Source organism: Cricetulus griseus (genome assembly GCF_003668045.3).
Source record: "Cricetulus griseus strain 17A/GY chromosome 1 unlocalized genomic scaffold, alternate assembly CriGri-PICRH-1.0 chr1_0, whole genome shotgun sequence".
Lineage (NCBI taxonomy): Eukaryota > Metazoa > Chordata > Mammalia > Rodentia > Cricetidae > Cricetulus > Cricetulus griseus.
This window is the reverse complement of record NW_023276806.1, coordinates 119858180-119871668: the sequence shown is the minus strand read 5'-3', so window position 1 is coordinate 119871668 and position 13489 is coordinate 119858180. Positions and strand designations below refer to the sequence as shown.

General features: G+C 44.6%; 1 protein-coding gene across 1 annotated transcript in view; it reads left to right on the top strand.

The window, feature by feature from the left end:
• Slc7a14 (solute carrier family 7 member 14) overlaps positions 1 to 13489 on the top strand; it is a 48889-nt gene that overhangs the window by 19905 nt on the left and 15495 nt on the right. Inside the window, exons 3-5 of the mRNA XM_027392065.2 lie at positions 199 to 416; positions 8679 to 8825; positions 11910 to 12118. Coding sequence (XP_027247866.1) covers positions 199 to 416; positions 8679 to 8825; positions 11910 to 12118 — 574 coding nt within the window. The remainder of the gene's footprint in view (positions 1 to 198; positions 417 to 8678; positions 8826 to 11909; positions 12119 to 13489) is intronic.

The window sequence follows — 13489 nt, the reverse complement described above, 5'->3', positions numbered from 1 at the left end:
AAACGCTTATACCTACTTATGGACCATACAATGACATGTGTGTGTACACACAGAGAGCCAGACAAACAGAGCCTTCGCTGCTCTTTCTGACAGACTAACCCACTGGGAGTCATAGCAATGCAGATTCAATGGGGTAGAGTGAATCCTCAGGGCCCTTTCTTCTCTCTGGACAATACTAACCATGTCTTTCTCCTGTAGGGAAAGGAGAGGAATCATACCCAGACCTTCTGGCTCTGGTGATTGCTGTCATCGTGACTATCATTGTGGCTCTGGGGGTGAAGAACTCTGTGGGCTTCAACAACGTCCTCAATGTATTGAACCTGGCAGTGTGGGTGTTCATCATGATCGCAGGCTTCTTCTTCGTCAACGGCAAATACTGGGCTGAGGGCCAGTTCTTGCCCCACGGCTGGTCAGGGGTGAGTTCATTCCCAGAGGCTGAGGTGCCTTCCATGCTGGAACAGATGCATGTCAGGAAAACATCTTCTTTTAGTTGGGAATGTCCGGAAGAAGTCTTTCGATTTTTAACTTGTTTGCTAGTTTCACGGGCATGGGCTGAGACCCCAGTCACCACAATAACAGATTAGATGTGGTGCTCTCTCAGCATGCCTATCTCCATGGTAATGCTGTATGCATTATCTCATCCCATCATCACAACAACCTTCGGCAGAAAATATTCACAATTGGGACTGAAAGATGAAGGCATCCCCACCCAGAGATGTCCAGTGACTCCCTGGCACCGTGCCAGTGGCAGAATCAGAACCCAGAGCCAGGAGTATTAGATCCAAAGACTGTGAAGGAACAGCCCGATTCTGCTAAGAGCAGCAGCCATGCATAGAAACAGACAAATTAGCAAAGGAAGCCAGGATGAGGGAATGAATGGGAAAGGGCCCAGTTCTGCCTCAGTGTAAAATTAGGGGGAAAACCATTTATAATCAGACTCCAATATCTAACCCTAGGAAGAGAGTCCTTCTGGGGTCTGAGAGCAGTGGAGTGACAGTTTTAAGTCCCATCTGAGAGGCACACAGTCTAGCTAGTGTAGTCTGGGAGACAGGAGGGCAAGCTTGGCAGAAAGGACATCTTCAGATTCCATCCCCAGGACCTGGGGATGGTAAAAATGTAAGTCAGGGTGGCAAGTTCTTTATATTATGGGTGGCTCTAAGTCCCATCTGACTTTTGTCTACAGTGTTGCTAGAAAATACTTATTTTGTGGATTTAAAGGAGAATATTTAAAGGAGAATAAATCCAGACCTTTTTTTTTTTTGATAGTAGAACATAAGTCAGAAATTTTCCAGATGGCAAATCTCAGAAGTTCCCAGGTCCTGTCCTCTCATTTCACAAGTGAGTGACTATTCAGAGGCCCTGAAAGCCAGGGCTGCCCATGCTTGGGTAGAACATAAGTGCAGGACCCTGCTCAATTTGCTTTTGTAGATTTTGCTTAGACTGGTTTTCCTCCAAGATGTCCAGGGATCAGAAATCACTCTTGGAGAACACTCAAAATAACTTTTGTTTATTCTAAGCTATGCCATGCTACTTGGTGCAGAGAAATAAGCAAGTCACTTAAGCCAAAATTGTGAGTCTTCTACTAATCTGCAGGAATTCCACAGAACCATGAAGCACATCCCTCCTCTCTGAAAAGAATAAATACCCAAATTGGTAAGAACCAGAAAGGGGGACAAAGAAGCACTGTTGGATCCCGAGTCTACATTCCCTTATGATAGAAATTGTTATGATAGATGGTTCTTTTCCTATCACAGAGAAACAACAAGTTATAAGAGTGGAAACAAGGAATGTCTCCCAGACCCCAACTGCATTCTTCTTGTAACTCATGAAAGTGTTCTCACGGTTTTCTCAACACTGTGAGAGATGACTGGGTCGAGGACTTACTGGAAGATGCTGGACACAGTTCACTTCTGTGTTCTCAACTCTTCTCATTATCAGGGGAGGAGACAAACTTTCACCAAATTCTTGCAGAAAAGGCTGCCCTCTCGGCTGCCTTTGTGTAGTACTCTGAGAGTACCTGCCTGCCTGCCATGCTAGGTACTGTTCTATCAATGCTGTCCTGCTCTTACAGCCAAACTCTAAAGCAGGTGGTTTTTATCCCCACCATACACTTGGAGAACACAAGGCTCTGAGGGGCTGATCTCACTTCACTTAGTCAGGACAAGGGCTGATGTTCCTGACCAGGGCTGTATGGTTCCCAGGCCCTTTCCTCTCTTTTTAGTACCCTGTGTATACTGTGCTGACCTCTCCCCTCTAAGCATTATTAAAAATAATAATGATGGTGAGGGCTGTAGAGAATGCATACCAGGTAAATCACTTGCTGCATAGGCAACATGCATGAAGACCAAAGTTTGAATGCTGTAACTTACATAAATGCCAACCATGTAGGCATGGTGGCCCAACAGTACTTCCAGCTATTGGAAGGCAGAGACAGGGAATCCCAGGGCAAGATGGCTGGCTTGGCTGACAGATCCTACCCTAGTGATGTCAAGACTCTTGACATCAATATTGGACCTACACATATGCCTTCACTGATGTAAACACACATGCAAAAAAATACAATAACAATGATAAGATAACTAATTTTACACATTTTCTTTAAACTTTCATGAAGAATTAGATTACTGGAATTTTATTTTTACATGGATGGGTGTTTTGTCTCCATGTGTGTCTGTGCACCATGTGCCTGCAGTACCTGCAGAGGCCAGAAGAGGGAGCAAATCTCCTGCAATTGGACATGTGGGTGGCTGGGACTCAAACCACATCCTATGCAAGAGCAATTGCTTTTCTAAACTGGAGAGCCATCTCTCCAGCCCCTGAACTGGAACATTGGAGCTGAAAGAAACATTAAGAAATAGCAAGTTCATGTCTTTGCTCAGACTGAATGTGCATCACACACACAGTAGCTCAGCACACTGTGAGGACTGGAAGGAATAAGGGGACTCTGTGCAATCACTCTTTCATAGCTGTGAAGAAAGTGGACACATCTTTTAGCCTTTTCTTCCCTCTGATGCTCTGTTCTGGAGTCTTCATTCTCTTTGGGGTGTCTTCTTCCAACTCAGGGATTCTTCACCCTTTCCCAATCAAGGTGCCACTGCTTCAAGAAGGAGTCATCAGACTAGCTTTGGGCGCCCCGGTTTATGCACCTGGATTATGCCTTGCTTTTATAGAAAGAAAAGAATTAGGTGTAAAGAAGAAAAGGAACAATGACTTTCCTCACATTTAACGTTCTCTTTGTAACAAGCTCTTTCAAATGCATGTTTAATTTATTCTTCATAGGAGCCCTGGCAACAGCAACGCTCTCCACTTTTAGGTCGAAATATCCAAAGTTTTATTCAAGATGACAGTGCAAGTAATCAATCTAGTGGAAATTGAATTCCAGTCCTAGGTGAACCAAAGTCCATATTTACTCCACCATCCCCTGGTTTAAACCCCTTGAGACCACCCAGCTTTGTTTAAACCTCTGGCCATGGACCTCACCTAGTAACTTGAGTAGCCTTGTCATTGGCCACCAGAAAAGCCTAACTAGGGATTTGGATTTTAAATGTGTATCTATTATCCCTGAAAGAAACAAGTGTATGTCCCTGTGCTGTGAAAACAGAGTATTATCTGATCCTGATGGACAGTGTGTGAGCTGTTGATTTTCCCTCCTGCTCTCTGCCTGGCCTTGGATTTCCACATAGTACATTTGCTCCCTAGTGAACAACCTGGCCTTGCTCTTTCTCAGCCTGGGTTTCAAATCATTTTTCTTGTCCAGCAAAGCCACTGTGAATTTAAATCACATACTGCAAAAGTCCGGCACCTTCTCATGACTCCATCATCTACCACAACAACAGTAAAGGGATCCCTACTTGTATCTAACAAATGTCAGCAAAAATGTCTTCTTGCTTGGCAGCTGCATGAATGTCTATGCTGCTTAGGGAGCCCCTGAATCCCACTGCTAACTAGGGAACTAACACAGATTTCCAGTAACTTGGGGTGTGCTGTGCTTTAGGTAGAAGGCAATGAGGAAATGAGGTAGGATACCTTAAGGACACCATCACGTTGGTTTAGGCACAACTCACAAGTGCCATGAAAGGGTTAATGAACAACCAGTCCTCTGCAATGGGGCCCTCACAAACCTCTTCCAGCCACCTCCTTCCAAAGAAAATAGCTTAAGGAATGGTTTACTCACTTAAAGGTTCTGGGTCAAATGCTTCTTTGGTCTTGAAGAGCTTAAGAACAACAAACATTTTCCCCTATATCAAGTGACTCTGGCCCTCAGTTGAACCCCTGCTTCCATCTGCAATTCCTCAGTCCCTGGACGTTGTTGGATGTGTGTGCCCTTTATGTTATTTGTTCTTGATGCTATCTTATGGCTTTTCTTTAACCAAATAAGATATTTTACCAGCACAAACAGCTCCCAGGAAAATAGTCCATAGTAAGAATTTGCAAGGAATTCTGAAGGCCTCCAAAGAAAAGCTATTATTTTCCATAGTCTCCTTGTCTGAATCCATTTATTGGAACCTATTAACACATTCCACTGTCACTGTGGACAGGCTGCTAATAGAGCTAGAGCATGAGGGTGGTTGAAAATGCTATTAACATTGTCATTTTGTCTTGTCACCCTGGCAGTAAATTAGATAACGGGGTCTAGTCACTTTCTGACGTCTGAAGCTTCTCAAAACAATACATGAAGCCTACATCATCTTAATGCCTGACAAATATCATAAAAGCCCCGTGGAAGGGGCATAGCTTTTAGGGACCCTGCACACTGAGTAGCAAGCCACTCACAACAGTGCTAAGCCAGTAAGAGCCCTCCATGTGGTGTGATGTTTCTCTGCAGAGCTGTTGGCAGGGTAAGCCCATTCTGAATCATCTGGACAAGCATGCGCACAGACTCACCACACATAGGTTTTCATGTGTTCATTATGGTATCCCAACCATAAATGCCACTGGCCAGATGAGATCTGGAGAGAGTGAAGGGGAAAGCAGCTTTTGTGATCACACCTCCTCGCGGCTTTGTTTTTGAGGTTCTTTGTACTCACATTTGTTTGCAAGAAAGAGGGGTGCAGTGGAGGAAGATAGAGAGAGAAGTATTCTAGTCAGATAGTCAAACATAATGGGGTACACCCATAATCCCAGCAGCTCAGAAACATGGGTAAGTAGGTCATGACTTTGAGAGCAGCTGAGATCACATAGTGGAGACAAAATGAAAAACTAACTCAACTAAACAGTTGATCATTCTGCTGATTTTGTCTATGTCACCTGTCTTATTAGGCTGGAATTTATTTGACCTGTGTGTTAGAGTCACCCCATTTCTCTCCTTCACCCTAGTCTACCTCCACTTTTTCTATCTGTCTGTGGTCCAGACTCCCTCCTTGTTCAACCTGTAGGGTTTGGTCAATGGGAAATATTATCAGACAATCAGAAGATGAAAAGAGCAAGGCTGTGGTGTTAGCTCCTCACTCCTGCCTGGCCCTGGCTCCTGCTGGCCAGTCTGCTCCCCATCTCCAGCTCTCACTGGATCCAGGAAAACCATTCTGCCCTGGACTCCTTATAGATGACAATGGTTGCCTCAACTTCCCTAGTTGAAGCTTTGATCCTGCCTGGATCCCTCAGCATCCTTGCCTATATTTCCTTCATTAGTTTCATTTTTCCCCCACATCTGTGTTAAATTCTGGTACCTGTCGAATGCAGAAGGACTCTCAAATGCCCAGTCTTTGCTGGATCTGGTCATTCTTCAACTATTACTGCTTTGTAATTCTACATATGCAGATTCAGACTAAACTTCAACCTCTTTACAAGTGTATTTCCCTCTTCCCAACTTGATTATAGCTAATTTTCTATAATTGTCATCTTTGCCTTCATTCATTTGGAAAATAGAAGCATTTGTGTTTTACAAATAATGTAGATGCTTATTAATATTATTCACTTTATGACTATAATCCAAAATACACTTGTGGTCCTTTGGTATCCCCAGGAGTTCAAACACCACAAGGCTAGGCTCACAGTGCTTGTCATGGTCTAAGTGGAGGCGGGCTTTGTACCCTTGGGTTATATCTGCCCTAGAAAAGTTTACAGTAGTACTGATAATAGTACTGATAATAAAAGCTCGTATTCATTGAACACATATCATACTCTCCAACATAATTTACCTTATTTAATTTTTGAAACAACCTTGTGAGTGAGTTATCATTCCTATCTCCATCTTAGTGATGAAGAAATGATCTCCAACAGATTAGAAACTTATCTTAGGCCACCCAGCTAGTTTAGGACACAACCAACTAAGGTCTGCTGCTGGTATACAAAGTCCACACCCCTAGCAGACCTAGTCACACCTGCATGCATGGCTCTGTGGTTTCCACTGGAGCACACAATACTTATTTCATTTCGTCCATGACATGGCTAGTCTTCTCAATGCTTTCAAAGGGATGGAGAAAGTGATCCTCCATCACATCCTTCCGTTTATCAGGTCAGCCACCCTCTGCTCCCTGGTACTCCTCATGTAGCATGGCTCACACCCCTCTCACCTTCTAAGGGAGATTTGCCTCAGTCTACCTGGCTGTTGTACCAGTTCAGAGAAAATTTAAAAGAGGTGTGTGTGTGTGTGTGTGTGTGTGTGTGTGTGTGTGTGTGTGTGTATGCTATGTTTATGTGTTTGTGCATATGTGCACTATATATATGTGTATATATGCACACAAACATATATATGAAGAAGAAGGAATTTTTTTAAAAAAGAAAAATAAGACCTACCTTAAGGCCTGGCTTTACTGTGATTGAAGCAGCTTCACAAGGCTGCAATCCCTGCTTGTGTTCATCCTTGGAAACCAGTAATATTCTCCAGACAAGAGAAAATGAGCATGCATCCAGACCTCAAACCTGTTTGCATGATGCAGTTGCCTTATCTGGCAACTGACAGCACTTTGCATATCCTGATGTGAAGGCTTTGCTGGAGGGTAAAGAGGTCTGTTCTCTCTGGGAATAACTTGTGTTCACTTGATTTCCTGGAGTAGAGCTTGTTTCTTTAGTTTCTTGTGCTTTGAATATGGTGAAGCTTATGGATTCCCTTAGTAGAATTAAATTTCAAATGAAGAACCTAAGTACACAGAAATTTTAAAGCAGTTCTATTAAAATGTAGATATATATATATATATATATATATTTAAACTATGTCATAATAACAGTATACTTCTTCATTAATATCTATATCCAAGAACTACCATATTTATGATATAAACCATAATAAACCAGCATAAACAATTTTCAAGATCTCTGCAAAAGTCTCATGATGTGAAAATGTCTGGTTCTATCAGTAACAAAAATAATCAAAAGAAATCCTAAAATTTCGTTAAAGGCTAGTGAATAAAATGTGATTCTTTTCCAGAAAAAAATCACAAATTTCCCATAATACCTCTAAGCCCAGTCTCAGCACTCCTAGGATAGGAGACTGGAAGCTGACACTGGGAACCTCCATAAAAACTGCCTCATGATACAGATGGACAAAGATTGCTCTGGGCTGCTTGAGAAGATCTTCATATTTGTTTTTACTGGTTCTAATATCTAGCATTTTGGTTTGGGATTATGAAGAAGTCCATGGGGAAGGTTAAAAGCTAACACTTGGGGCTAGAATGCATTTGGAACATGCTTTATAAACTACATGTTGGAAAGGGGGTAGATAATCCATTCTACACACACTCTGTCCTCCTGGACCCCCATCAGAGCTTGGAGTGTGTGTCTTTATCCAGAAAACACCATCTGTCTTCTACAAGGGCGTCCCAACTATTTACAGAGGCACATTTTCATTTTCAGTTGATAGTGAGACTATCAAGGCTAGGAAAGCTCACATAAAAGAAAGTCACATGGTCCCCAATGGAAGGGTTTCAATGACATCTCTACTGGAGTCCCAACCACCCTTGGAGTCACCTCAAATCCTACAGACAGACATCAGCAAGTTTCTGGGGAAATGGCATCCCCTGCCCCAGGTGCATGCCCCATACCCATCTGGGTCATTCAAATCCCAAAAGGAGTCAAGCAATCATCTCCCCATCTTCCCATTAAGGCTCTAGAAATCCAAAGCCTGCATGGCCTCCAATCTAGACATTACCCCAGAGGTGATCTATCAGGGCAGAATAATACTGTGTGTAGAAGTATATGCATCTCCCCCACAAAAGGCCAGCAGCTCACATCCAATGTCTCCATGATGGTCAAAAGTACCTTTCCACACTTCCAAAACTCTCTTACAAGAATTTACATCATAGTTGAGTACTGATATGGAAAAATAAAATATAAAGTAAAGTAATAACACAACAGAAGGGGGTAGCTCAGTGGTAGAGAACTTCACTAACATGACTGAGGCCCTAGGCTCAATCCCTACACACACACACACACACACACACACACACACACACACACACACACACACACACAAGACAGCCTACATACTGACTTTTTTCAAAAAGGATTTGAGTATGTTGACTAACCCAATTTTTATTTGGCCATAAAATTCTCCTCTATATTTAACACAAGAGGAAATGCCCAAGTCATACAGAAAAGTAGAGTATATGAGAACTTGGGGTTTCCACAGTTCCCTTGCAGCTCTGGAGTAGCTGCAGAGCACTGGGCGGTTCTGAATACCACATTTAAGCCATGGTCCTGCCCTCATTTTCTGAGTCTGACAGATGTCATCATCTTTACAGGTGCTGCAAGGAGCAGCCACGTGTTTCTATGCTTTCATTGGCTTTGACATTATTGCCACCACTGGGGAGGAGGCCAAGAACCCCAACACATCCATCCCGTATGCTATCACTGCATCCCTGGTCATCTGCCTGACGGCGTATGTGACCGTAAGTACCAAATGCTCTTCATGACCCTTTGTATTTTATTGTAAATGGTGGCTGTCTCTGGGGCTCAGAAGGTTCAGTATTGTAGTACAAGTACAAGGACATGAGATCAATCCTGAGAACTCACACAAAAAGCAAAAGTCAGGCATGGTTGTATGTGCTTGTAATCACAGCAGTGGGGAAGCAGACAGACAGATCCCTGGGGCTCACTGACCATCCAGCTTCACCTACGTAGCATGTGAGAGACCCTATCTAACAAAAAAAAAAAAGGTAGCCAGTACCTGAGGAATACTTAAGGTTGTCCTCTGGCCTCTACACAATTTGTACACACACTTATATTGCCACTCACACATTCATACACACAGCAACAGCAACAAATGTGGCTGTAAGACTATGACACCTCCTCTCTAAGAACATAGACTTCTCCTTACTCCTTGTTGATACTTGCATGGTGCTTCCTTGTGTTCTCTGTAGCTCTACCTATCTATGACAAGAAGAAACTCGGGACCTCAAAATGTAGGGAAAGAAAAACCACAAGCCCTCACCTCAGCCTGTGCCTCTCAAGTCTCAATCCCTACACTTGCCTATGCCTAGGGACAGTGTGCAAGGAGTGGGCTGTCGTCCAAGCAGCTCAGGTCATAGGCTGGCAGTAACGGGTGGCCTCTGTACAGCCTTCAATGCTCTTCTGTCTTCTGGGAGCTTCCCGGCAATGGAGAGGCAAGGCTCCCACAGAGGGGGCGGGAGAACACACTGTCCTTGGGAGACACTCTTGCCCTGAAGTCTGGAGAGAAATGCAGTTCTTTTTCAGCTCAGTCTCCTAACACCACCTCAAACTTATCCTTGGGGTTTCCCTCAGAGTGAAGCCTCTAGCCTGGTCTCCTCAGGATGTGCGCACACACACACACACACACACACGCACACACACACACACACACACACACACACACACACTTCTAATGTGTCATTCTAAGTTCCCATAGCAGAATTTCTCTCACAGCAATTGTTAGCCTCACCCAACATCTTCTTAGCTCCTAGAGCCATCTGGCCAGCCACCAGGACATGGATACTCCTGGTCCTGAAAATCTATCTGGATCACCACACTCAGGAAAAAGATAGCATCCAGGGTAGATGCCCCCCACCAAAGATTGTCATATGCTAATCTGAAGAAACATGTCTAATGAACTAAAAGTCATGGCTTTTAAGAAAGACTCTGGATGGGGTATAGCCTATCATACTAGCCAGCCCTTGTTACCCCAAAAACTCATCTTTAGCCACTACCTATGGAATCCAGACCAAATGACGAGGCAAGATGCAAAACAAGATTGTCTATTGATAGAAATTCAGTTGCCCACCCAGATATTTTGTGAATGGGCAGTTGTCACTCTGTGAACACACACTCAAGTAGCTTCATATTATCCAGACCCTGATTATCCTACATGTGAGAGAGGTGGCAGGGCAGGTGCAACATGTCTCCTCTACCCTGTCTGTCTCCTTCCACACTTCATCACCTCCCCTGCCGTAGAAGTAGACCCTGGCAGCATGCACACACAGTGAAGTTTACCATCGTGGTTCCTTCCTTAAATAGCACTTTATAGATTACACAGTACTCTTGAGCCTCTACTGAGCTGGCAGCTTCACCCATACTGATCTGTGTGGCCAGAAGACTCTGAGATTTTCTATGAGAATCAATCACAAGCCTCCAGCCACTCTACTGCCTCCTCAAAGGCAATGTGACAAGTGATACATTCCTGAGGGCCCCTATCTTTCAGACTACACAGGCCTTAGCCATGCCTCAGGGACCACTTGGTCTTGTACCGGTCAATAAATAGTCACTGTACCACCAAGGTGCTGGGCTGCCATGGCATATTCTGCTGTCTTCCCTGGTGACCCATGGCTTCCCTAGGGGACCTTGGTTCCTGAGGATCAGGCAAAGGAGTGGTCTCATGTGACCTCCCCTCTCCATTTCAGGCTTTCAATTCCCTTCTTGGTATCAGAGTTGGGTTTTTTTTTTTTACATGCCAGAGGAAGCCATGTGTGCCTGCTGCAGCCATTGTTTAGGCCCAATGTTAAAGAAATCAATTTTACAGCAGATCTTTGGCATACATAGATAGGAAAACAGGATCCCTACAGGAGTCCCCAGACAAGTGTACTCTGGTTAAGTAGACACAGTGGCTTCACAGAGCATGGTTAGATCCATCCTGAGGCCATAGTTCTCTGTTGAACTGAATGACCCTCAGCACTAAGCCAGAAAGAAGAGTCAAAATATTAGTCCCTATTGTGACCCCATAAGCTCATTGTCTGTGGGAGTCTCAAATACTTTCAGTGTTTTGACCTGTGAAGCTTCGAGTGAGGAGGACAGATCAGAGCCAATAGGGTCCTGAAGAAATAAAAGAAGTAAAAGCCTTGTCCTGGTGGCATAGCCTGGTGGATAAAGATGCTTGCTGCCAGACAGACAACCTGTGATAGATCCCCACAATCCATAAGACAGAAGAGAACTGAGCTGCCCTAAGATGTGCTTCAGCCTACACAGATGCACACACACACACACACACACACACACACACATATGCAAACACGTGCATGCACACACACATACAGGCATACATGCACATACATAAACACACAGGCACGCACATTCGAGCACACAGGTGTGAACGAACACACATGTGCACACACACGTACACACACACACAGGTACACATACACATTCAAAAACACAAAAATTCTTTATAAAAAAGAAGTGGAAGAAGTGAGATCCTTGTCCTTAAGGGCAGGGCACTTGAGGCCCTGGTCACAGCGCCTTCCATCTGGGGATGTTTTAGGGTAGACCCTTCACTGTGAGGCTTGAAACATCTGTGGATTTAGCCTCAGACAGAAAAAGGCCTCGGAGACATTTGGGAGATTATTTGATCCTAACCACTAAAAGCAAAAGTGGGGAGAAAATATGGAGGCCAACTGGACTAAATAAAAGTCACATGCCAGTTAATGGCTCCAAACTACCACAAAAGCCTCTGTTTTCAGGTTGGGGTCGCCCACCTGTGCTGTCTGTCTCCTCTGCCTCCAGCCTGTCTTCTTTTGTCTTAACAGGTGAGCATGATCTTAACTCTGATGGTGCCATATTATGCCATCGACACAGAGTCCCCTCTCATGGAGATGTTTGTGGCCCATGGCTTCTATGCTGCAAAGTTTGTGGTGGCCATCGGGTCGGTGGCAGGACTGACAGTCAGCCTTCTGGGCTCCCTGTTCCCCATGCCCAGGGTTATTTATGCCATGGCTGGTGATGGCCTGCTTTTCAGGTAAGGGTCCCCAGGAAATGTGTTCCACTCTGCTGTTGCTATCCAGAAGGACTGACTGACATGCATGGAGAGTCGGTTTGATGATCATCTTTCCTAAAGGCTGACAACCTTGTGAAAGTTTGGGTTTAAAGAGCTCAGACTCTGAAATGGACTCTGAGTTGACTCTAGGTCCCTCAGTACAGAACCAAGGGATGGGAGCCCTTCTCCCTCCTCTGACAGGCATTTCCCTTGTGGGAGCAGAGGGTACTTTCAGAAGGAAGAACTCAGAGGCATCTTAGGCTGCCCCATGAGACCTGGCTCCTTTCTCCAAAGCTCCCATGAAGCTGAAATCATTCAACAGTCAGAGAGGAGATAAAATCCTCTAATGCTGGCATGGTAATTGTTATAGTAACTGTCATTTGTGAGACAATTACAGACATGGGTGCCGCTGGATGTTCTGTGTACTGTGTCCACTTGTTTCTCAGACACTATTTGGGATGCGCATAGCAGGAACTAAAGAGGTAGAAAAGTCTTGTCCCAAACCTTTTGGTGGTGGGACAGAACTTGAAACCAGAACTGTCTGGCTCTAAAATCAGGCTTCCCTTTTTAATTGTGTGAGAGTGTTTTTGCCAGCTTGTTTCTATGCACTACATGTGTACCTGTTGCTTCCAAAGGTCAGAGTAGAGCATCAGATCCCCTGGAGCTGGAATTACAGATGGTTGTTATCTGCTATGTGGGGGCTGGGAACTGAACCCAGGTCCTCTGGAAGAGCAGCCATGCTCTTCACCACTGAGCCATGTCTCCGGACCTGATCCTCAGACTTTTTTCACAGGAGCAATACATTTGAAGTTCCAGCCTGTTGGTAGCCATGAAGTAGTCTGTCTTCCACTGACTAAACGGGATGCACCCTTTTACTTGATTCCCAGTGCTTATTGTGGGAAGTCAAGCAGCCCACGGAGGTGTCAGGAGAACAGGCTCTGGGGCTTTATTTCTGCCACTAGCTGTCACTTCCTGCTCCATTTCCCTGGCCAATTCCCTGAGTCTACACCAGGTTAGAGCAGCTGCTTTGGGGTGCTGGGTAGATCAAGACGGGCTGATGGTGGTAATGGTGTAACTACTTACAGCTTCACACACCCATAAGGTGGGTTGCTAGGTAGATCAAGACAGGGGCTGGGACAGTGATGGTGTGAAAACTTATAACTTCACGCATCTATAAGCTTTTCCTGCCATAAAAACAAACAAATAAACAAAAAACCTAAGAGGAAAGATGCCTGTGGGCCCTGGCACACTTAACAGTTCTATGTGGCTCACGGGAAAGAAATAATGGGGAATGGAGGAGACAGAGCCAGGAGAAGGGAGAAGAGGGGAAAGGAGCCCCTTGAAGGCTCATGG